The sequence below is a fragment of the Conger conger genome, chromosome 3 (genome assembly GCF_963514075.1).
Source record: "Conger conger chromosome 3, fConCon1.1, whole genome shotgun sequence".
Lineage (NCBI taxonomy): Eukaryota > Metazoa > Chordata > Actinopteri > Anguilliformes > Congridae > Conger > Conger conger.
The window spans coordinates 40,921,136-40,947,581 of NC_083762.1; the positions used below are offsets into that span (position 1 = coordinate 40,921,136).

Here is a 26,446-nt window from a genome sequence, read left to right on the forward strand (position 1 = left end):
AATGGAAATCTACTTTATTCCCCCCTGATGGACACTAAGGTCTGCTGTATTGGCGTTAACATATTTCCCCGGGTTTGCTACTATTAAATGTAGCCTATTTGTGGTAGGTTAATCTAACCTGTGATTATCCATCTAGATAAGCATGTCCTCATATGCTTATAGTTTGGGGTTTGTAGGGAGATCTCATGTACAGTCATGTACATGAGACAATAGAACTTAATTTCTGCGTTTAATTTAGATTTATTCAACAACTTTAATAAAAGCATATCATCTTTTTTATCAGACCACCGAATTTGTAGGTGAGCAGAAGTATTGGAACATGTGACTTACAGGTGTTTCTTGTTAGCCAGATGTGTCCTATTGGTTAACAATGGGCAGCCTGAAGTGTAGTGGTTAAGATAAATGACTGGGACACCCAAGGTCGGTGGTTCTAATCCTGGTGTAGCCACAATAAGATCCGCACAGCCGTTGGGCCCTTGAGCAAGGCCCTTAACCCTGCATTGCTCCAGGGGAGGATTGTCTCCTGCTTAGTCTAACTGTACGTCGCTCTGGATAAGAGCGTCTGCCAAATACCAATAATGTAAAGTAATAATGTAACAATAAATAGTTCTGAATGTCTACACTTTGTTTTAGCCTTGGGCTTTGCCTGTGAAGACTGCATTTATATTAGAAAAGGTAAATCAACGATCAGAGCCATTGCACAAGCATTAGGGATAGCTTGTACAACAACTTGGAATGCCCTGAAAAACAAAGAAAACACTGGCATACTGTGCAACAGACACTGAACAGGTTGACCAAGGAAAACAATAGCAGTTGATGACAGAAACATTGTGAGATTCACATTCACAAACACCTTCACCCCTGCCCTGTGGAGATTATCTCAATCAACTGTTCGAAGAAGACTTAGAGAGCAGCAAGTTTGCATCATGTACCGAGATGAGTCACAACAGTTTTGAAACAAAGTTCTATGGACTGATGAGACTAAGATTATCCTCTACCAAAGTGATTGAAAGGCCAAAGTGTGGAGAAAGAAGGGATCTGCTCATGATCCAAAACATACAAGCTCATCTGTGAAGCACAGTGGATGAAGTGTCTTGGCTTGGGCTTGCATGACTGTTTCTGGACTGGGCTCACTAATGTTTATTGATGATGTAAATCATGATGGTAGCAGCAGGATTAATTCAGAAGTCTACAAAAACAACTGCCAATATACGGAGAAATGCGTGCAAACTAATTGAGAGGAACTTCATCATGCAGCAAGAGAATGGCCCAAAACACACTGCCAACACAACAAGGACTTCATTAGGGAGAAAAGGTGGAACCTTTCAGACTTAGAAGGTGCTAAGTTCTAAGTATTTTAACACATCTGGGTGTAAATAACAGCCTGGGATTTTAACACACCTGGAATTTTGAACTCTTCTAATGTTCATCTTTTTGTCTTCAGCGTATTGCAAAAACAAAGAAATCGGCCTTCCTGTTCCAATACTTTTGGCAGGGGACTTTGTGTTCTGTGTTTTAAAATTGTCCCTTGTGGGGACAATCAAGCTCATTTACTTGCATTATGAAGTCTCTCGATAGCAGATTCTGGGATGCTAATTTGGCTTGAAGCTCGTTCTATACCACCTCAACCAAAATTGAGTTGTTTTGCGACCCACTCAGGTTTTTTATATAAAAGTAATCTGGAAGTACAAAGTAAATGTAGAAGTACAAAGTAATCTCATTCTTAAGTTTTATTTTTGACCTGTGACCTGGTAAAGATCTAAAGCTCTGGTTAAGATACTAGTGTGACTGGGTTGCAAAGAACCCTAAGGATCATTTCTGTTAATTTATCTGACAAGGGTTAAGTAATGGTGTTTTTCACCCTGGTTTCAACCCAGTCCAAGATTCTGCATTGGATGAAGGCACTAAAATGTTGACTCTTGCTGTATAGAACTATGGGACAAGTGATCTACAATTCGCACACTTTTGCTTCATATCCCCCAAGGGGAATTAAATCTGTTTTACAATGTTACCTTTTTTAAAACAAAGTTTAGGCCAGACTCCTAAAAACAGAATAGATTCAAATGAAATTTACAGGACTATTTTTTTATATTAATGGCTGATTCTCCAAATGTATTAAAAAATGTAGAGGTTTATCTAGAGCTTGAATAAATTTGAGCAAACCTAACTGGGTAACTAACGACCCTGCTTAATATTGAGAGTTCTGGTTAGCATTCCACCTAGATGAGTTTTGATTGGAGTCTGCTTTACTGTAGTAGACTGCAATTCATTTTATTAATAACCTTCATGCTTTTTTGAGCAGTTTAAAATTCTGTTGATTATGAATTGTATACAAACATTTTCAGCTACAGTTTCTCTCACCGCGCTTGAAATATGGTCTAATCTTGACCCTGGCCATATCTGCTGTGTCTGTTGAGCAGTTGCCCTCTTGACGCTCATGAATGCCACAGAGTGAGATAATTTGTGAGGCTCGAGTAGTTTATAATGCCAAAATGGCATTATATCGACGGCAGTCTGCTCAGTGCACAGTAATTTGGCTGTCAGAAACAGCTGGCGGTTTGGGCTGGGACAATGCGGCAGCAGACTCGGAGAGGAGAGCGATTACTGCCCAGGACCCTGTGGGAGGATCAGGTTTCACACCGTCCTTAGAGGCGGGACGTGGCCACGCACGCAGACCGAGGGCTTCGAGACCGAGCTGCCGCCTAGTCCCAACTGGGAAGGTGCGACTGAAACCCAGGAGGGAGTGTTGCGTACACAAGCGATTGAGTCTGCGCACGTACGTTGGGACTTGGCCAAGGACTCCACGGAAGGAGCGGCAAATCTTTGTGGGGATCCGTCAGTTGCGATGGCTGCTGAGAGACACCAAGCTTTGTTTTTATGCGTTGACGTTCGGCCCGGGAGTAAGTTGTGGTTGTCGTGTTTTTTTCGTTGATTTGAGGTCGATGTGTTAGTCTGCGAAGCATGGCATTGTGCGGCGCCTTCTTTGTCATTCTGTTTTTTTTTTGGCAAGGGGTCTCATGTTTATTTTAGTTCCGCAAGCGTTTAATAACTACGCCCTGTGCGGCCAGAACACATCTTGAATCTTGTAACTGAGACCAATGGTGGTTACTTGGAGACGAGTTCACTGTAGGCAGGGAGTGGGATAGTCACATGACGCTCCCCCCCCCCTTCAATATGTGCCGTGTTCCAGTGCTTTGTTGCTTTTTCTTTGTAAAGAAAAGGAGAAAGGGAATAGACCAGCAGAGTTGATGGCAGATATAGGGTTCCACTCTCTGCCATTACCTGAGATCACCGCAGAGACCGTCTGCAACACAGATTTGAGGCCTTCACTTACACGGCCTAGTCTCGTCCCTCGGCTGCTGGAATGAGTTTTAACGCCCCTCGTTTTCATCTTAATTGTCCCTTTTTATGTTTTCATCTTTCTTTTGTATCAGATGGATTGCATAATGATATGCATAAGGAGTCCGTTAACTGTCCTGCACATTGTAGCGTTTTACTTTCAACACATTTGTAAATTTCCTCCTTTCCTGTAGATTTCTGTGTAATTGGCGTCATGTGAAAATTGTATACAGTACACTTAATGAATGACAGTGTCTTATGTTGGTTGGTTAGACTATATTCAGTTGGTTAGACTATACCTTGTTGTACTGTATAACAGAATGGTGAAACTACAATAGTGTACAGTTGTACAGGGTGTTGTGTTCATGTTGCACGTATAGTTAAGCGCTTCACTGCATGAAACTTAGTGCTGGTAATTTTCATTATTTGTGGTAGGTCTACAAAACTTTTGCCCTCATGCACACTGCGCACTCAGCACCGGATAGGTTTTTAGATTGGCAGGGTTGTTTGCCACAATACTGTATTCGTCTTCTCCCTGGTTATGTTCAGTATTCTGTTACAACTGCCTTTTTAGTCCTAAATTTCTATTTCTCTTTGTACTGAATCTGGTCTTTGTCCTTATTTTCAGAAAATTGTGTCTGTGGTACACGATGTGAGAATGCGTTTCATTTTAAGTTATGACGGTAGTTTGCTAGTTTCCTACCACAAATGTGTTGTACACAGTCCAGTATCAAAAATATCAAGGTTCATATTTGTGAGATCCTGTGGCTGTTTGCCCATCTTGTGAGGTAACTCTCCAGTGCACTGAGGCGTGGGTTCAGTTGCTTGTGCCTCTCACTCTGCGGGGTTGCATAAAACCACTACCAAGGGGCCACAGCAATCGGACTCCTCAGATAAAGATTGGACCTCCAACTTGTTTCCTTAGCTCAGTGACTCAGTAGCCTATGCAAGGGTTGGTGTTTCGGACTATCTGTACGAAACATTGAGGATGTCCTTCCACCTGGGAATGCAAGGTCCTTGTTTAATTAATACTTAACAAATTAACAGAATAGGTTGACCAGAAATAAAATAAAGTAAAATCTTGGCAACCATAGGGTTTGGTGATTGAGGTCGCAAAACTGAGGATGTCGCGTTTGGGGAGATTTTGATGGCAGGCTGGGGGGACGGGGGGCTTTCAACTTTAGGTGCATTCACTCTAATTTTGGGACAAACTGTCTCGATGGTACTTTCTCTCAAGGATAGCAGTTTCAGCCTTTAAGGGCTTTACTACAGGCAGGTGAGTGTTATGAGTCATGAAGCCACTTGTTTGTGGCTTTCCCCTCTGTACACTCCACAACTAGGTTATAACCTGTCTCAAAATAATTCTGAAACAAGGTAACCAAATTTTCACTCAACTCTAGAGTGCTCTCATGTGGTCAACTCATCCTTCTTTTTCTTGATTTTGTCCATACGCTGAGAGCGGGGGCGCTTGATTTGACCACTTTTTTTCTCCCTTCTTTTTCCATCCTCAAAGGGCCACTGCCAAACACATCCCAGACTCCTCTGATTAAACACACAGGAGGTATTCATTACATCTTCTGTTTTACTCATGCTCCACCTAACCACAACAGAATGACACCAGATCCAGAGCCTACATCATGAGTGAAAAAGGCTAGCCAACAGAACAGCCTGAGTTTCCTGAGGGGGTGTGGCCTGGCTAAGTACCAGCTCTGTGAACACAATCTATTGGCCACTGCCAAAGAATTTGGTGGAAAGAGGGGACACGGGCAGAACTGGAAAACCTCATTCTGTCGTCAATGTGTTCTGCAGATGGGGATATTTTCTGTCCTTGCATTTTCGCTGAGAAATGCTTTTGAGGCTTCTAAAACTGTCCTCATTTTTTATTTTGATGTCAGAACATTCACATTGCATCCTTTTGTAGGAAAGTTTTTGCTCCCACTGACAAAGGTAGTTCAGTATAAATGGGGGCAGTTTTCAAAATAAAATTACCGCCTTGTGACAAACGGTAGTAGTGTCGTACGATTCGTATATGGGCAGTTGGCATCAGTATAGAAAACAATTTCAACATTATGAAGCGTTAAAGTGTGTGTGCTCGTGTGATATTGAAGCCATTTTTCATCTGAGCGAATGGGTTAAAAAAATGTTTTATATGCCAGCATACTCCACATCCTCAGCAAGGATATCTTCCTTTGTTAGTTCCAAGAACTCTGGAAAGGTCAGTAATTATTTCCACTGTTTTACTCTAGTCTCTGTGCTCCGCCGGGTATCAATCCTGTTGTGCTGTTCTCCCTCATTGATTGTACTCGCCAATCATTATCTAGCGGGTTGTGCCTCTCACACACTCCAGCATCTGATAGGATAACTCCCCTCTGCTTGCTCTTTTTTGTTGCTAGGGCACTGAGAAGGAACAACATCCATTACAGAATTTTATACTTTGTGTTCACCCTTTATTGATAAGGATGAGTTAATCTCCTCTGCAGTACCTCTGGCGTTCAAGGCTGACCATACATTCAGTTCCTTTTTGCTACCTGAAGAGTATTGTAGTGAGTAAGGCAGAACATTAAGTGGAGACAGTGAATTTTTTAAAGACTCAAAGTTGTTATCTCTTCTGATGTCTGCATCACAAATATTTCATTTGAAATTAAAATGGTTGAATTTCTCATTTTCTCATTTACCTTTGACAACCTTATGTAATCGTCTGGTGGCTGGGCCTTATCCCATGGGGCCCGGCCGAGCACAGCCCGAACTGGTCACGTGGGGTCGCCGCCCTGTGGGCTCACCACCTGCAGGGGTCGGCATCGGAGTCGGGTGCTTTGCCCAACGGGCAGTAGGCAAAGGCGGGGATCCGGGCGTGCTGATCCTCGGCGTCGCAGACTGGTTCTGGGGACGTGGAACGTCACCTCTCTGGTGGGGAAGGAACCGGAGCTAGTGCGGGAGGCGGAGCGGTACCAACTAGATATAGTTGGGCTCACCTCCACGCACAGTACTGGTTCCGGAACCAAACTCCTGGAGAGGGGCTGGACTCTGTTCTTTTCCGGAGTTGCTCAAGGTGAGAGGCGCCGGGTGGCTGTGGGGATACTCACAAGCCACCGGCTGAGCGCCACTGTGTTGGAGTTCCACCCGGGGAACGAGAGGGTTGCCTCTCTGCGACTACGTGTCGCTGGGGGGAAGGCTCTGACTGTCATTTGTGCTTATGCACCAAATGGCAGTTCAGAGTATCCGGCCTTCTTGGAGTCACTGGGCGGCATCCTGGAAAGGGTGCCACCCGGAGGCTCCATAGTTCTGCTGGGCGACTTCAACGCTCACGTGGGCAATGACGGAGAAACCTGGAGGGGGGTGATTGGGAGGAACGGCCTGCCTGATCTGAACCCAAGCAGTGTTTTGTTATTGGACTTCTGTGCTGGTCATGGATTGTCGATAACAAACACCATGTTCGAGCATAGGGTAGCTCATAAGTGTACTTGGTACCAGAGCACCTTAGGCCAAAGATCGATGATCGACTTTGTGGTCGTATCATCAGACCTGCGGCCGTATGTCTTGGACACTCGGGTGAAGAGAGGAGCAGAGCTGTCAACTGATCACCACCTGGTGGTGAGTTGGATCAAGTGGCCGGGGAGGCTGCCGGACAGACCCGGTAAACCCAAACGTGTAGTGAGGGTGAACTGGGAACGTCTGGCGGAGGCCCCTGTTCGCGAGGTCTTCAACTCCCACCTCCAGAAGAACTTCTCACGCATCCCGGGGGAAGCTGGGGACATGGAGTCCGAGTGGGCCATGTTCAAAGCCTCCATTGCAGAGGCGGCAAGCAGGAGCTGTGGCCGGAAGGTAATCGGTGCCTGTCGGGGCGGCAACCCAAGAACCCGCTGGTGGACACCAGCGGTGAGGGAGGCTGTCAAGCTGAAGGAGGCCTTTCGGGCTTGGCTGGCCCGGGGGTCCCCTGAAGCAGCAGACAGGTACCGGGTGGCCAGAAGGGCTGCGGCTTCAGCAGTCGCTGAAGCAAAAACCCGGGTATGGGAGGAGTTCGGGGAGGCTATGGAGAAGGACTTTCGGTTCCTCGAGGAAGTTCTGGCAAACCATCCGACGACTCAGAAAGGGAAAGCAGGGCTTGTCTCAGGCTGTTTTCAGCAGGGGAGGAGAACTGCTGACCCGGACTGGGGATATTGTCGGGCGGTGGAAAGAGCACTTCGAGGAGCTCCTGAACCCGAACAACACGTCCTCTGTGGAAGAGGCAGAGCCTGAAGACTCGGGGGAATCTGCACCTATATCCCTGGCGGAAGTTGCTGAGGTAGTCAAAAAGCTCCTCAGTGGCAAGTCGCCGGGTGTAGATGAGATTCGCCCTGAGATGCTGAAGGCTCTGGACATTGTTGGGCTGTCTTGGCTGACACGCCTCTTCAGTGTCGCGTGGAGGTCGGGGACAGTACCTGTAGAGTGGCAGACCGGGGTGGTGGTCCCCATTTTCAAGAAGGGGGACCGGAGGGTGTGCTCCAATTATCGGGGTATCACACTCCTCAGCCTCCCTGGGAAAGCTTACTCTAGGGTACTGGAAAGGAGGCTCCGACCGACGGTCGAACCTCGGATTCAGGAGGAGCAATGTGGCTTCCGTCCTGGCCGTGGAACGGTGGACCAGCTCTTTACCTTGGCAGGGTTGCTGGCGGGGTCATGGGAGTTTGCCCAACCAGTCCACATGTGCTTTGTGGACTTGGAGAAGGCTTTCGACCGTGTCCCCCGGGGAACCCTGTGGGGTGTACTGCGGGAGTATGGGGTACCGGGGCCGTTGTTACGAGCCATCAGGTCCCTGTATAACCAAAGTGAGAGCTGTGTCCGCATTCTCGGCACAAAGTCAAGCAAGTTTCCGGTGGGTGTTGGACTCCGCCAAGGTTGCCCCTTGTCACCGGTCCTGTTTGTGGTATTCATGGACAGGATCTCAAGGCGCAGCCGAGGTGAGGAGAGTGTCCGGTTTGGTGACCTCAGAATCGCATCTCTGCTTTTTGCGGATGATGTGGTTCTGCTGGCTTCATCGGACCGTGACCTTCAGCACGCACTGGAGCGGTTTGCAGCCGAGTGTGAAGCGGCCGGGATGAGAGTCAGCACCTCCAAGTCCGAGGCCATGGTTCTCTGCCGGAAAACGGTGGATTGCTCCCTCCGGGTTGGGAACGAGTCTTTGCCCCAAGTGAAGGAGTTCAAGTATCTCGGGGTCTTGTTCACGAGTGAGGGTAGAAGGGAGCGTGAGATCGACAGGCGGATCAGTGCAGCGTCAGCAGTAATGCGGGCGTTGCACCGGACCGTTGTGGTGATTGTGTGTCGATTTACTGGTCGATCTACGTCCCAACCCTCACCTATGGTCACGAGCTTTGGGTAGTGACCGAAAGAACGAGATCGCGTATACAAGCGGCCGAAATTAGCTTCCTCCGTAGGGTGGCCGGGCTCAGCCTTAGAGATAGGGTGAGGAGCTCGGACATCCGGAGGGAGCTCGGAGTAGAGCCGCTGCTCCTTCGCGTCGAAAGGAGCCAATTGAGGTGGTTCGGGCATCTGATCAGGATGCCTCCCGGGCGCCTCCCTTTGGAGGTTTTCCGGGCTCGTCCAACTGGGCAGAGACCCCGAGGGAGACCCAGAGCCCGCTGGAGAGATTATATATCTCTCCTGGCCAGGGAACGCCTCGGGATCCCCCAGGAGGAGCTAGAATGCGTTGCTGGGGAGAGAGACGCCTGGAATACCCGGCTTTGCCTACTGCCCCCGCGACCCGACTCCGGATAAGCGGGTGATGTTGGATGGATGGATGGATGGAACCTTATGTAATGCTTCACCTCGCCTTTCTCCTCTGTTCCTCTGTTCTACAGATTTACAATGCTAGCTGGCGTCATGATTGTCCTGGTCTTAATAATGGTGGTAGTGCCCTCCTTCAGTGTGGAAGGTAAGCTTTCATTCCTCAAATTACTCAAGATACCTAGCTAGTTGCAACTAAAGAATTTATATTGAAACCCTAAATAGTTCTGTGCCTAAAAAAAGTGGTATTTAGTAAGAGAGGTAAGGGTTGGTGACTATGTATCCGGTTCTGTCAGTTTGTTTGTTCGTCTCACTGTAGTACTATGTGTCCGCCACAATGTGTCCAAGCCATTATATTTTAAGTTTCACCGACAGCAACCTGGATCCGTCACACATGTAGCATGTTGTAGTATAGCATGTTGTTTATTTCATGTTTACATATTTATTTATTTATTTAGTTTACCCACATGAAATGGCTAGACTACGTGAGAGAAGAGAAGGCTTGGGGTTTGCTTCCCTTCATCGCTAGCTCATGAAGCACAATGTTTGTAGCTACAGTGCCCTCCATAATGTTTGGGACAAAGACCCATCATTTAATTTCTTTTTTGGGGAGACTAATAATAGTAATAATAGTAATAATATTATATTAAAATGTATAAAAATACCCTTTAATAAAATCTGAAAATCTATTGTTTGATTACAAATCTCAAATTGTGGAATACAGAGCCAAAGGCATTGTAACCATAATACTGTATTAGTACTTGCAATACTAATTACATTTGCAGCACTTTAGACACATTAATTGTGTGATTCCAAATCTAAAAGTGTGATTGATCAGAGGCATATCAAGACATAATGGGTCTTTGTCCCAAACATTATGGAGGGCATTCTATATTGTAAAAGTACTGGTTTATAAGAGCAAGATCTCGGCTACTTGGATTTAACCAGTTAAATTCTAAATTAGCTAACCTATCCCTTCCTGAATTATAGTTTGCATACTTGCTAGCTAGTTTTAAAACATCCTTGGGGTATTCTACACGTATCATTCTTTAGGATTTAGCCAAAACAATATAAAACCTTTAATTCCACAATATGAGCTTACGAAGCAGGATTACTGGGCTAGCTGTTCACCAAGTTAAAGCCGGAACCCATCTACAACTGGAATATGGACGGAAGTTGAAAGTTCTCCAGGCAACAACATCGAGGTTGACCTGTGTTTTGCACTGGGCAGGTTCCTCAGCTCAAATGATTATTCATTTCTGAATGAGTAGGTTTCCCTTTTTTCTTTTTTGCATTTAAAAAAATGATTGTGATCGGGTCAATTATTGGTGGCACCCTGGACTCCATCTTGATCCTTTTTTTACTGTAACATTTTTCTCGTTTTTCGCGATGCATACCCTTTCCACCTGACAGGGGTGATCTTGCCAGTTTCCTATATTGTCATAATAAAGCTCTTATGTGTAAATGTGCGTAGAATATAAAAATAATCGCTATAGAAAAGCTGAATGAATTGAATTCAATTATACTTATTAATTTCAGATTTTTATGGGAATGATGGAAATGCAGTCACGGCCGTGAAATACATAGTACAGACTTGTGAATTTCAGAAGACCAAATAGAAATGGTAATTTCGACTATTTGTAATATATATATTTTTTTTAATTAGAATTATCAATTGTACCATTTTGTCCCTCTTCCAAATACACTACCACTGGGAGTGCAGTATTTACAAAATAGCGAGGGAAATTGGGGAAAAAGGAAAAAAGGAAACGCGGGGCTTAAATGCTTGATCCTTACATACATTCCTGAGCTGAAAGTTCAGTTCCATATGACCACTGTACCATGACGCGGGGGGTTTGGAGCCCCATCAGCACTGGTTTTTGGTTTCACCGTAAAATTGGCAACAAATTAAGACAAGGGGGTCCAGATTATATGAGTTAGCAGTGTAATTAACTGCTTTAATTAAAGTTGAGGTCTGGACACACCAAGCCAACGTCAAATTGCTTTGAGTTGCCTCACGTCACACCCATATAAATTGGTATACACCGCAAAGACGATAGCTGACGGCCGGCATGTACATTCTGCACATGCATGAGAAGAAATAACTCCATATCTGGAGGTGCATTGACAAAAAAGAAAACTGGAAGGTGGATTGTGGGATGATAAACGAAGGAATAGCGTTTTCTGTGTCATTTTCAGGCCGCTCATTTTCCTGTATTGGCTGTTTTCATTAGGCCTACTTATTAAGGTATAATGCATATGATACTCCAGTAACAAGCGTTATTCAATAATGCATTACTGAAAACATTTAAAATACCATTTTTATAATATTAAAGGTATAAGAGGTAATTTCGGACTTCTAAAGTTCAAGAGGGGCAACAAACGTCTTCAAACCACAACACTGTTTATCCCTCCCCCTTCTCTGTAAACGCACTGATGTTGTCTCTACGTGTTCAATCATCTGTAAACCTGTATTTCTCTCAAACTGTAAGTTGCATCGTTTGTGGTAGCATTATCCTTTTTTAGTTATATAGCCACAATATAGTTGGTTAGCTAAAGTGAAAACTGTAAATAATGTTGTGTAGTCAAGATCTCAGTCACCTGTTCAGTGAACATTTTCTTACTACAACACTACGAAAAGACGGCAGGCTCTGTTGCGTTTGTCACGGTCTGCTTTCCAAGAACACTGATTTATGACACATTATATTCGTAGACTGTTGGAAGCACAAACTGGGTTATGGTTTGAGGTTGTCTGTTGTTGCAATTCCTCTCTTGACTGTTAGGAGTCTGAAATTTCCTATTGTACCTTTAATTAATTAAATTAAATACATTTATTATAGAAAAATAAACATATTGCAGCGGTTGACCCAGAGTTGAAAGCCATTTTCTATTTCAGTACCTTCTCCCAAATTCTTCTTTGTACCAGTATCCTGCTGTGGCTGATTGAGTACAGATTAGTCTGGCTGGACCAGTATTGTCTTGTAAATTCTTAGAGTTTATAAGTACAACATTTATCTTAATGCAGAAGTACATTTTTAACCATGCACCCTAGGACACAATTTGAACTGCATTTGCTCTTATCTCAGATTTTTTGCTTTACAGTAGGTTTAGATATCATAGTTAATCATAGTAAGTAATCTATAAGACCTTCAGATGTTCTGCTTCTGTGTCTCTCACCCAGATGAGGAGGTGAGGCCTGTGTCGAAGGACCACGAGTGCGTGTGCGAGGGTCGCACGTGTGTGAGTGGGGACCGCTGCTTGGGCCAGCAGTGCTTCTCCTCACTGACGCTCAGCGACGGGACCATGGTCTTCCAGAAGGGCTGCTTCAAGGTGTACGAGCAGGGAAGGATGACCTGCAAAACTCCCCCATCGCCCGACCAGATTGTGGAGTGCTGCCAGGGCCACCTGTGTAACCTCAACATCACTGTGGAGTTGCCTATGCATGGTAATGCCTGCTTAAGCCCTTTACAACATCCATTCCACTCAAATGTATGAGAGCTTCAATTTGAATGAATGTGAATTCACTGGGGAAAAAGACAGAACTGACCCACTGCATGCACTAAACTTGTATCATCTGGTACACAAGCCATTTTTCTGTTCTCCTCATGCAACAACCCTCTCAGTTTCCTTTATGCAACCTGGGTGCCATTCAGATATTTCCACAGAAGCCAGGGAATATTTTGGGAATGTCAACCAGGTTCATTGTTTACCTTCATTGTTTATCTATTGTGTTGTGCTGCCATTGAGATTAGGGACCTAAGCAAGGTGGAACTTGGTAAAGACGTGTCTTAAAGTATATATTCCAAAACAAATTATGAAATTGTAATACTAATGTCATTCTTTTTCTTAAAGTATAAGAATGACATTAAGAAATATCTTTTCAGAAAGCTTTCTTGAAGGTTTGTAACTGAAGGACCTTTCATTACTCAACAGCGATGCAATCATTTGTTTTGGCTTGCTCCTTATTGGAATGATTCAATTGTATATTCAATGCAGTGCTAAAATATGGTCAATGACACGGATTTACATGGTTGGTATGGTTTATATGAGTGGTCCATAAATGCAGTGTACGAATGTGCTCCATGGGTACAATGTACATGTATCTTGAACTTTTATTATTACATGGCAGACCTAGATCAAATATGTAATTGTTTTGGATTCAAATACCTTTCTGTGCTCGAATTGATCTTCATTGAGACGACCAAGAGGAACAAAAGGCGTGATTTTCCATTTTCGAAAGACGCCAGAGACGCCAATACACCCGACATGCTCAGTAAAGCGTAGAAAAGTATTTGAATCCAAAACAATTGCGTATTGGCCCCAGGTCTGTTGCACAGCTGTACAGTAATCCAGTGATTCTTCTCTCTCAGAGCAGTTCAGCCATGCTGCTCTGGTTACATGACCATGTTTCAGTTAGCGATATCTTTGCCCTGGGGGCTGTTCTGGCTCCCAGCAGATTTTGTCTTCTGGTTAGCGTGATTATCTGTCATGCAGGAGACCAGGGTCAAGGCTGTTCCTTCCCCCCCCCCCACTTTTCACCAAAATTATACAATGACAAATTACATTTTTCAACTCAGTCCAGGGGACTTGGGGAAAGGCAATCTTAACTAAATCAGGTCCATTGGAGCAGAGGGTGGAACAGAGTTTCGGTTGTAAAATCAAGCAAAAGAACGGCCCTCAGGGTGCTGTTGACGGTGAAAATACAGCATCGAGCCCACGTTTCTCCCTCCGTGTCTCTCCCTCAGGGCGGTCGGCGGGAGAAGACCCCAGCTACAGCGTGGCTACCCTGGCCATGGTCATCGTGGCCCCCGTCATCGTCCTGGTCCTCCTCTCGGGCGTGGCTGCCCTAGTGTTCCGGCGAATCCACCGGAACCAGATCGAGCGGCTGAAAGCACGGGACGCCGAGTACGGCACCATTGATGGCCTCATCGCATCCAACGTGGGGGACAGCACGCTGGCGGTGAGCTCTTCCTCTCTGTGGAGCGGTTCAGTAGAGCGGGGGCTATAATGTCCACACCTGGGTCAAATACGTCTTTGTTTTGGATTCAAATACTTTTCTAGGCTTTACTGAGCTTGCCTGGTGTATTGAAAGCTATGAAATACTTTCAAAAAGTGCAAACCCCGCCTTCTGGTCCTCTTGGTTGGCTGAGTTGCACCAGGTTAGATCAATCGAGCACAGAAAAGTACTTGAATACAAAAAACGATCACATATTTGACCAAGGTTTGGTATTGGACCACTTGTCTGTTTGATATATGGTATAGATTGGTGGTTCTTTATAGTTTTATAGTTTTCACATTTGCTAACCAACTATATTGTGAGCAAGCAAATTTTGGCTGCATAACTGCCTGGCTGTATAACTGATATGATAGTTCACCACAAACGATGCAACTGCAAACTGAAACTCTGTATACTATTGCTTATCTAATTAGAAAACAATACCAGTTTGCTATAACAAGCAAATTAGCGATTACTAGTTACTATTACTAGCTTCCCGAATGTACAAATATCCACCTGAAGCACAACGCTTGTGCAATCACTACTGTGTTCATATTGCCTATATTTTATCGTAAGTGGATATTTGTAAATTCTTCAAGCTAACTATAGCTAATTTGCTTGTTGCTACCGATAACAAACTGGTATTGTTTTATAACTAGATATGTAGTCTTCGCTTGGATAATTAGCAATAGTACATTATTATGTACTATAATACATAATACGTTTCAATGATTGCTTGTCTGGAGTGCAATATGGGCAGCGACATGAACAATCAGAATAAGCCCCCAGAATGCCATTGGCTGTGGCAGTTAGAACCATGTTTCAACCAATGAGCTTTAATTGCTGTACAGCTGTACAATGTTTTGATACCTTTGACAGCCCTACAAATGTGCACTTTGAAACCCGAATTTAAGGACTATAAACGCAGGCAGAGGGTAAGTCAACATGTCAGTGAGCCTTTTTCAATGATAGGAAGGGATTTACAATGGTCTTGTAACAATGATTTAACACAAAAATCTTACCTATTGTACCTTTTAATGAACCAGTTGGGCTATCTCCTGAGCGTGAAGGATTGTGCAGTGAAAAAGTTCAAAGTGAGTTTAGAAGCTTATGTGTTTCTTTAACTCACAAGGTCTTAGCAAAACTGCCTCTTTCATCCTCCAGTGTTTCTGCAGGGCTGGTGTAAAACCTTAGAACTGTCTTTGTTTTAGTTTGGCAAACTTTGCTCTGCGTACATACTGACGCAGAGCTTAGGGGCGTGTTCACGGGGGCCGCTGATGTTGGTGTGGTTTTGTGCTATTTTAAAGAGTGTTGCAATGCTCCACTCAGGGGCTCTAAATAGGTGGCTGTGGAATGTCTGTGCAAATATAATTAAAAGGGCTTGGCAATGCCCCAGGAAGTGTTGTTGAGAATGAGTTTGCCCCCCCCCCCCCCCCCCTTCCACTGGCTACCTACAGGCACACTGCTGTCTCCATAATGACCCGATTTTACGTAGACCCATGACCACTCTCCCCCCAGGTCCAACCAAACCCAGCCCTGTTGCTGTCTCTGTCCCTATCTCTCTCTCTGCTGTCCTCTCTCTCTGCTGCCCTCTCTTTCTCTCTCTGCTGCCCTTTCTCTGCTGCCCTCTCTCTGCTGCCCTCTTTCTGCTGCTGCCCTCTCTCTGCTGCCCTCTCTCTGCTGCCCTCTTTCTGCTGCCCTCTTTCTGCTGCTCTCTCTCTCTCTCTCTCTCTCTCTCCCTCCCTCCCTCCCTCCCTCCCTCCCCTGTGTTCAGGAATGTTCCGACAGGCACACAGCCCTTGTGGCTTTTGTCTATTTCTCTGCTTTATTTTCCCAGTGCTAAAGTGATACTTTAACTACTGGTAACACTATTGTATGCTGCATCAATCATACTGTTGGACAATCAGTTAATTGTTTATATTTGCCATCTCCATCTATATTGCTATGTCTCTCACATAAGTGCCACAGCATACAGTAATGTTAGCTCTTCAGCGCATTGTCCTTTAACCTCTAAGTTGTCCTTTAACCTTTAAACCTCTTAAGGGCCTAGACTTCAGGTAAAAGCCTTGGTTGAATATTTGCTAGTCATCAGGCAAAGAAACACAGCAGATGCATAGACTGATGGTCTCTTCTATGGATTGTATGATTAAGGAACAGAAGCATCAGTATAATGTAGGTTTGATCACAAGTTAGGGTGTGAAGTCCACATTTTAGCGAAGTTGACTGTAAGCTAATATTCCAATCATGCACGTTTAACAAACAAATTGCTATTTGCATCAAGTATGTAAAATTTCTGCTAAATTATTCAAATTAGTATTATCTCAACGGCTGCTTGCATGCTACCACCTATTCCAGCATTTGTTTCATTATGGGCTTTTAGTTTATGTATTTGGACTGCATTAACAGTGTTTTTTATATGATATGTATTGCTCTCCAACAATTGACTTGGTATGAAATAGTCTTTTTCATTATTACAATGACTATACACCTAGGGTGTAGTTTGTTTAGTATGTTTAGCTAACTACGTTGGAACTAAATCAATTGGTGCAACCGGTTTAAAATAAGTTATGGCGGAAGTCTGAATTCTGAACTCTGAACTGAGTTCAATCGAGCCTACATTTGAACTTGCGCTACAATGGTGCAACAGGCTGCAGGTCGACAGATCACAGTAATAGTCAATCTTTCCCCTGAGTGGTAAGTTCCTTTGTTTTTTTGTTTGTTTGTTTTTTTCCCTCCCCCTCAATGATTGGTGGATTCATTGTCATTCATTTCCTTTCTTGTAGGATTTGCTGGATCACTCTTGCACTTCAGGAAGTGGCTCTGGGCTCCCATTTCTTGTACAGAGGACTGTCGCCAGGCAGATCACGCTCAACGAGTGCGTGGGTCAGTATTCAATTACATCCCTTGCGCAAGGGACTGAGATTTATTATTGTGCATAGATTCTTTTGGGTTATGCTCACAAACTTAAGACTGTTTATTTTAAACATAGTACTAAACACCTTGTTTGTAGGGGTCATGTATCTGATTATAAATTCAAGCCAGTTACTTTACTGTGGTTGTTAAACTGATACCAGGGTTTTTGCGTGACCATGTGAAAATGAAAATGAAATTTAATTTGATTTATGTCACAAAAACATGAAAGTGCAATTATAAATTATCATTTGATTTTTGTCTTGGATAATGTTGGTATATTATTTAAAATGTGGTTTTTCATTTAAATTTTAAGTTTTGTCGTCGATGTCAAGAAAAATATTAAATTACTTTCAATATTGTTTGAAAGTGTGAACATTAACTTTAAAATGAAAATGCCAAGCGGGCTTTTCCTTTTTCCTTTGAAGTATGACATGGTTTTTACGCACATGGAATGAAAACAAAATGTAACTGCCAATTTGCATTTTCATTCTAATTTGGCATGGATATGCTTCCGTATTTCTTTTAATTTCATTTTGTTTTATTATGTCTGTTGTGGAGTTGATCTACTTTCGTGTATGCGCCATCTATTCTCAGTGTTTCCCCGAGGATGCTTTTCAGTAGCTGTGCATGGGTTTCGCAAGTGTTCTCAGGTTTATAGTAAAACTTCATTTTACACGCATGAACACGCGCGACCACTCGTACTTAATTTCTGGAACTTTTGAGTCACTGTTTGTGCCAGCATCTCAGTCACACATGAAGCCTGCCACTTGAATTTACCACACCTTACAGGTGAGTTGGGGTAGCGAGTAGCTCTAAGACTCCCATAACGCCCCCTGAAACAACTAACAACTGTCAAATATGTTGGGTATTATAAATTGACTTGAAGACGAAGGTATATGAGTAAAACGACCCTCGTTCTAAATTAATAAATTGAAATATGACCGTATATTATGTGGTTAGGCCATATGCACCTTAAATGCTCATTCTGCGCTGAAGTGTTTCGGAGCGATGTGAATTCCCACTGTGTACATTACTTCAGAACATTTAGGCCAGAGATATGGGGGAAAATTCTCCTGAAATGTTCTGGTCCCAAATGGTACTCTGCCCATGATGCAGTATGACAAGCAGCATTTGTGCAGTGTAATTACTTCCTTTCAGTGCAGGCTGAAATATTTGAACTGTGTTAATTTTGTATGGGGCTGGGGGTCAACCAGGCAATATAAATACATTTCTGATAAAGCGGCTTGTTTCAGTAATTGCCCGCGGGATGGATTGGTTTCTCATGCAGCAAGCGCAGAGGCCTCTGCCCGTTCATCAGTCCTGTCCATCTGACATCGCAGTAACTGGTTTCTCCATCTTTCCCTTGGGACAGGAAAAGGGCGCTACGGAGAGGTATGGAGGGGTCAGTGGCAGGGTGAGAACGTGGCAGTGAAGATCTTCTCCTCCCGGGACGAGAGGTCCTGGTTCCGGGAAACTGAAATCTACAACACGGTCCTGCTTAGGCATGAAAACATACTGGGTAAGTCCTGGGGTCAGATCCCGGTCCTCAGCATGTGGGGAATTTAAGAAACGATAGCATCCAGGCCATCCGTTTTTTGCTGACGTGATGCGTCTACAAAGATTTGTGGTTCTTAAGCCTGGTGCTCGACTACCACTATGTATGCTGTTTTAAAAAAAATGTTATGCTAATCTCCTGTTTAAATTAGGTGATTGAATGAAGGCATGTTCATTTAGCACAATATTGCATTGGCTCATTACTATTTGCTTTGTCCTTGAGCTCTTCATTTCCACATATGGTTTATCATCAATGACCAGGTGTACACTTGCAGCGTTTATAGGATTAGTAGGATTCAGTATCAGGATTCAGTTAACACCTTATGAAAAGACCAAAACCAAACATGTTAACATACTGTTGTTTTGGTTCGCATAATTACGAAGGAACTGGCCTGTGTACTTTTCACTGAAACAACTTTATAATGTTAAAACGGTTAAAATAATAAAATGGTTACAGTAATAAAAACAGTTAATGTAATTACTTTTTCCTCTAATGTAATAACTGCCAGTTAATGTAATAAAAATCTTGAACGGTTAATGTAATAACCTTTTCCGTTCAATGTAGTAACATTATTACGGTGCTTATTACATTTACAGGGGCTACAACTTCTCTTGATTAATGTAATGTAATGGCCACCATTAATGTAATGGCCACCAAAATTCTAGTCTTCCATCAAATCTACTGTCACACATTTCTATTTAAATAGAACTGCAGTCGAAGGCTCATACAGATATAGGAGCACCAGGAATCTGGAATTCTTGGATCATGGTGACGGAAGGGCTCGCAAGATTTTACAGCGCAGTACTTGGACAGTGACGCATTTTTTGTTTGGCTCTGTACTCCAGTACATTCAGTTTGAAATAAAACAATGACTAATGCAACCAATTGCCTTACTTTTTGTCCCCTAAAATTGGGGGGACTGTGTATGAAAAGGGCTGTAATTCCAACACTGTTCACCCAATATGGATGTAAAAACCTTCAAATTATAGCTAAATATCTGCACTTTAACCACGCCATGATTGCTTTATTTCAACAGTTTGTTTGCTGGAGTGCAGAGCGAAAACTAAAAATGTGTTCCTGGCCTAATGCTACACTGTATGATCCCCAGAGTGATTGTTGTGGGTTTATATGTCCCCTGGTAGGGTCTCTCAAGGTGAACAGGCCTGAGCTGACGACCCAGATGAACATGATCAAAATCACCCCTTACTGAATGGTATAAAGGATTAGGATTCACATGCAACATGCAACATTACCTCACTGATGGGGCAGGAAGCAGAGCTGGTGCAAGAAGTTAAAGGAACCAACTGGATAAAGCTAGCAGTTTGCTCTGGAACCAAACTACTGGATAGGAGGTGATCTCTCCTACTAATTGGTTTCCAGAGTCCCTAGCTTCCAGTTGGAGTTTACTGCAGTGGATGAGAGGGTCACCTCAATGCGACTGGAAAACTGTTATATACCTTAACAGTGGTTCAGAATATTCTGCCGGGAGGAGTGCTGGAAAAGGCCCCAACTACCATCTGGTGGTGAGTTAGATCAGATGGTGCGGGAAGCCGCCAGATAGACGAGGTAGACCCAAACGTGGAGAAAAGCTTCACTGGGAATTCCTGGCAGAGGGCTCTGGAAGGACTTCATCTCTCACCTCTGTGAAAGCTTCTCCTATACCTCCAAGAGAAAGTTGGCGACATGGAGTCTGAATAGAAAAAGCTAGTTGGTGCATGTCCTGGCAGAAACCCTAGGATCTATTGGTGGATTTCAGTGGTGATGGGGGCAGTCAAGCTCATTTTTACACTAGCCTGACTGGGGCAGAGGACTCCAGTTGCTGAAGCAAAAGCCGGAACATGGGAGGAATTTGGAGGAGCCTTAGAGAAGGACTTGTCCCCGTGGAAATCCATTTGGCATCTCAGGAGTGGAAAGCAGGCCACTGTTCAAGTGGCTCGCTAACCCTGTTCCGGGCAGGATAAACTAGATCTTAATCGTACTCCTTAGCCTGGGAAAGCCTATACCAAGCTGCTGGAAAGGAGGGACAAAGATGGTTGCATGGGTATCAGACTCCACCAAAGGTGTACCTTGTCTCCCTTCCTGTTCCAGATTGTCATGGACAGGACCTCAAGGCACTGCCATGGTCTGGATTGTGTGTGGGTGGCATCTCTGCTGTTAGCAGATGATGTTGTTCTTTTGGCCTCATTGTACTGTGACCAATTCACACTACAAGATCAGAACCTCCAAGTCCGTGGGCATAGTCCTCTCCTGGGAAAAGATTGCTTGACCCTCCTAGGTGTTCAAGTATCTCAGGGTCTTATTCACAAGTGAGAGAAAAGGGGACTTTGGGGGCCAAAAGACAGACCTAGGACTTACTTAGAAGGATGTCTGCTGATGGGACATATCTTAAATTACGCAGACTGGACATTATATTGTCTGGTCAGACCACAAACTGGACCAGTAAAAATTATAATTTCAATGACATTATGGTCAAAAACTGGCCATCTGGCAAACCTACTAGGTCCTCAGATAGGCTGCTCAAAAGTAATGTCATGGATGAGTATTAAAATTCAGTTTGCTTTAGGTCAAAAGTCTCAGTTTGCTGTCACAGACAGAAAGCTAGCTACTCACAGTATTCCATTAGTAATGCAAAGTAATTATTTTCTCCATTGCTTTAAATAATTTTTAGATCTACAGTGGAGTATGATTTTGTTTATACTGTTTAATGTATTGAGATAATGGCAATGGCAATTCAAATTCAAGGGTATTTCAGGCATATTAGTCGAGCCACAGGTGATGTAAAGTATGCATTTCAGTGACCGGTATCCTATATGTTATACACCATGAATATAATACTTTTTACAAACATGCATGTAAATATTACATTATTCAAGTTGTAACCTCGGTTAATGTACTAACAACTGGTTAAGTCAAGAGTGGATAGATTAAAAAATTGGCTTTTTGGGGCTAAAATTGTGTAAATATACATGCGAGGTGTAATCTGTGCTGGTGAAATGCATATAGCCCGGTTATTCAATCCGGTTATTCATACTTTCAAGATGGATTTCAATTTAACAGCCTAGCATAATTTACCCATCTCACTGTCCCAACATATCTACATATTTACAAGGCATAGTTCTCATGTGGTGAGTCATGATCTGCACCATAAAAGGGACTTGTATTGAAATTGGAATTGCAGTGCATTAGGGAGAAAAACAAACCGAGGCAGTGGAACGGCAGGCCGGCAGATACTTTTTTCTTCATTGCTCAGCTAATAGTTAACCAAAAACGACCTTAAACCCAGAAGATGGTCTACTTTACGTTTCTAAATGGATTCACTGTATAAACTAATAAAAAGTGACACACCTTCTCATCACGAGCACAGATTAAATACACGTGTCCAAGACTAGTTTTGACCCGCAGCGTTTTGTGTGCTTCTTCGACGGCAGGCTTCATCGCGTCGGACATGACATCGCGGAACTCGAGCACGCAGCTGTGGCTGATCACGCACTTCCACGAGATGGGCTCCCTGTATGACTACCTGCAGCAGAGCACCATAGACGCAGCCGGCTGCCTGCGCATGGCCCTGTCCATCGCCAGCGGCCTGGCCCACCTCCACGTGGAAATCTTCGGCACGCAGGGCAAGCCCGCCATCGCCCACCGAGACCTCAAGAGCAAGAACATCCTGGTCAACAAGAACGTCCATTGCTGCATCGCCGACTTGGGTGAGTGAATGACCTCGTACCTTGGGCTATGGCGAGGCCATTTCTGTAATGTGACCTGCAAAATTGCTTGTTCTTTGTTTGTGTATTATGTTGCTGTTGCATAGTTATTTGTTGCATGAAGACAAAACTATCAAGTTCACACGAGGGCCATGAAATAGACGTAAGGCTCATCATTTTCTGTGTTAATTTTTTTATTTAAAAATTTGGGAATTTCCATTTTTAAAAACCTGGAGAAAAAAGAAAAATGTCTTTAAAAAACATGATAATTTCTGGGAAAATCTTTCATTTTAATTATCCTTGTCCCTTGAGGACATTGTCTTTTCTTATAACCGTAGGCTTTGTTAATGGAACTGCACATTTAATGACATTCGATCCGTTAAGCCCAGATTGCATTTATTTCCATTTTAACCATGAAAGCAATAATACTAACTATTTGTATACACTATTTAACGATACCATTGTTTAGGCAACAATGGTTCCATATTGTATGACGTGTGCAGTGACAAAACAAGCATGGGAGGACCTCAACTTCGATGCATTTTAGAACTTTATGCAGGCTATGCAGGTATTATTTTCATGGTTACTTTTTCCTGCTTCCGTCTCCGAACAATAGGTGGGAGACATAGGGGAACCGACCTGCTATTCATTATTGATTCTAGGGCCGAAGCTAATTATATAACACCCTTAACTTAACTGGTTTCATTTGCTTCCTTTATTGCACCGATGCAAATAACGTTAACTCCCTTGTACGACCAGCTTTTCTCTGTGACCATGCTCTCTTTCAAAAAGCCACACAACCAACGGCCTCACATACACATACGCACCAATCGGAACACACAAAACAGAAACATTCCCCATGATTCCCACTCTTAAAGCTGCAAACCCTCATTTACCAACAACGGCAATGATTCAGAGAACCAAATCCATAATGGATTTTAATTCCAGAAACATTTAAAAGGTTGGGAAACATCAATAAGAAAATCAGAAATCCGGGCGGAAAACTGTTAAAACCAACAATGATGAGCCTTGGATATATAGTACTGTGCAAAAGTCACTGACCACCCAATCGTTTAATCGCAGTCAAAACAGCCATTCAATGCAATTTTTCCCCCAGTGTCACACAATAATGCATGATAAGTATATTTCACAGAACATTACAGAAAAGCCTCCACCACTACATATATCACCACATCTGTCAGTATTTGTCCTCTCTTTCCTTTGTGCACCAGATGACGACTTTAAGTTTTGTATCCTTCCAATCAACAAACAAGTTACAGCTGTGTCTTCCCAGCAGAGGTTTTCACCAAAAGTGTCAATGGTGATCTGTTGGAACCCTTCCCCTTCCAAAGTGACTAACATTCAAACATACTACTACCCAAACATAACTTTAGGTGCCTTGCAGATTTCTGTCACCAGAAAAGATCATGCTCCGCTCTTGATTCAGATCCTAATAAATCCACAGGTGTTTCTGTTAATCGTTCCACAGTGAGAAAAATAGAAGAAGAACATTTGCAGTAGGAAACTGGATAGCTGAGATGTGGAGTAAGGTTTTATGGACCACTGAGTCTAAAATTGAGGGAGTTTCAGAGAGTAACTATAAACTATAAACTAGTATGCAATGAAAGACACTTGGAACAATGTCTACAACAGTCAGTCATCTGGAGTTGGTGATTTAGTTTTGATTGAGGGCATCCTGAATGCGGATAAATAAAAACAAATCTTAACGTATCATGCAGTACTTCTGAACAACGTTTAATTGGGAGCTGATGTTCAACAATGGACAGATTTATTTGTTATTTTTCACTATTTCATGTTATCTTGTTTGGTACAGCATATACAAATGTATGAGGTCAGGGTTTTTGAAGCTTCCATAGAAACCAAACCTATGAAGATACCATGACCATTTCATGAAAAATGGTCTTGTAAATCTTCATGGTATCCAAAGTTGAGGATGGTGGCACATTTCTGACGCCCCTTTTCGGGGGTCTGAAAATGTGTAAATGAACTTGATTGCATTTTTCATGAATTATATAGTTTATTGAATATTTCATATTGATTTGCTTCAAATTATGGCCATTTAATGGATTTCATGCAACAAATCATGGATTTCTGTTCCTCACTATTGCCTACAACCGCACAAAAAATTACAAGTCCACGTTAACACAGAATGACCCAGTCATAACGTAAATTACATTTTATTTTGGTTACTTGCACAGAGCGAAATAAGCTTGCCTGTAATTCTATCTGCTGTATCTGATTTGGAATTACTTGTTTATGCCTATTTGTATAAGTAATTCAAGGACAGGCAAGTAATGGAAAATAGTCAAGTGGCCTTTGACATGGAAAGGCACAGAGAGAAAAGCACTCGAGAGGCTGCAGCAGGAAATACTTTAAATTGATCGGGGGTGGAAAATGTATTGGAGCAAGGAAATTAACCTTCATAAACAGGGTTCCTGTGGGTCCTTAAAAAAGGCCAAAGAGTCCTTAAATTAAAATACTCAAAAGGTATTAAAATGTCTTAAATACAGTTTTCCTTTTTATAATGTAATGTTCACTTTGGGTGCAAAGAACGGATAGTGAAAATGATTTATTTGGCATAAATAAATGTTATGACCCTCTTTGATACAGTACTTTTCATAATGTAGTGCTCACTTTGGGTGCAAAGAACGGATAGTGAAAATGTTTTATTTTGCATGGATGCGCACATTAATGGCATCAAATCTGAAGTCATTCCAAGAAAATCTAGTTGCAATCTGTGGTTTTTTTTGTAATCTAATGTGTTATCCATATTTGCATAATCCATATTTTGTGTGGAGATCAGTAAAGCAATGTAAGGTACGTGCAGTGCCATGAAACAGTAATTGCCCCCTGCCCCTTTATGATTTTGTCTATTATTGCATATTTGCCACACTGAATGGTTTAAAATCTGTTTCATTTTTATTTGTTTAAAGGTATAGTTGGTAATGTCCGACTTCTAACAGAATTGCGGCAACAAACACCCTCAAATCACAACACTGTTTATCGCACTCCTTCTCTGTGAAGGCTGATGTTGAACCCCCCCATGCCATTGGCTGTGGCCAACCAATGAGCTTGAATTACTGTACAGTAATGGACAACAATGTTTTGGTACAGAGTGTCGGTCTGTCATAGGTATATTTTGAAATGCTAATTTAAGACACAGGCAGAGGGTGAGCACAACATGTCAGTGACCCTTTTCCAATGCTAGGAAGGGATTTACAATGGTCTTGTAACAATGTTTTAACACAATTCTTACCTATTATACCTTTACTTATTTTATAATTGTATTTGTTTCATGAAATAAGTTATGGAACACAACCATTTCACCTACATGCTATTCGTTTATGTGCATGTATGGAAGCACATTGCCATTCTCTTGCATTTTAAATGCATTTATAGAACAAACAGCAAGTATGGGTATTTATTGTAATAATTTTACCATTCTGGCAGTGGTGCTTAACAATTTTAAAATTTTGTCCAGAATATGGCAGTATACATAGCAGCTCATCGTCAGAACATGTAGATTTGGAAAAAGAAGCATAATGAATTTAGTCCCATGTCATTTTCAGAATTCTCCAACATTTTTAGTGAATCTTTCCTATCCGTTTTGATTTGCAAAGCACATTGGTTTAGGATAAAAGGAACTGGCAGTAGTTTTACGTGGTTATACTTGCTGTGGGTAATTATAATATTTAGCATCTCATCGTCATTTACCAAGTTTCCTGCTTTCCCCCAGGACTGGCCGTGATGCATTTTCAAAACACGAATGAGTTGGACGTGGGGAACAACCCGAAAGTGGGCACCAAACGCTACATGGCTCCGGAGATTCTGGACGACAGCATCCAGATGGACTGTTTCGAGTCTTTCAAGAGGGTGGACATATGGGCCTTTGGGCTGGTCCTGTGGGAGATTGCCAGGAGGACCATCAGCAATGGTCAGGGCAGGCAACGGGCATGCTGTCATCTCTGTCAGCACTGAGCCTTTCTGTGTGTTCGGGGATGCGTTCAGTGTGTTACTGAATTATTATTTACCATTTTACAGAAGCTCTTATCTGAGGTGACTTCAAATCCACCGCCGCAGAATGAATAAAGACAAGTGAATATCATTAGTACTGCAAGAACAAGTGTGTGGGTTTAGGAAAATACACGTTAATTAACCCTG

The 26,446-nt window shown here is 42.9% G+C and overlaps 1 protein-coding gene across 1 annotated transcript in view; it reads left to right on the forward strand.

Moving 5' to 3' along the window:
* The window catches only part of LOC133123702 (activin receptor type-1-like), a 32,511-nt gene that overhangs the window by 2,951 nt on the left and 3,114 nt on the right, over positions 1 to 26,446 (forward strand). Inside the window, exons 2-8 of the mRNA XM_061234180.1 lie at positions 9,174 to 9,247; positions 12,281 to 12,544; positions 13,845 to 14,059; positions 16,879 to 16,978; positions 18,381 to 18,527; positions 21,992 to 22,267; positions 26,022 to 26,219. Of these exons, the coding sequence (XP_061090164.1) occupies positions 9,181 to 9,247; positions 12,281 to 12,544; positions 13,845 to 14,059; positions 16,879 to 16,978; positions 18,381 to 18,527; positions 21,992 to 22,267; positions 26,022 to 26,219 (1,267 nt within the window). The 5' untranslated portion in view covers positions 9,174 to 9,180. The remainder of the gene's footprint in view (positions 1 to 9,173; positions 9,248 to 12,280; positions 12,545 to 13,844; positions 14,060 to 16,878; positions 16,979 to 18,380; positions 18,528 to 21,991; positions 22,268 to 26,021; positions 26,220 to 26,446) is intronic.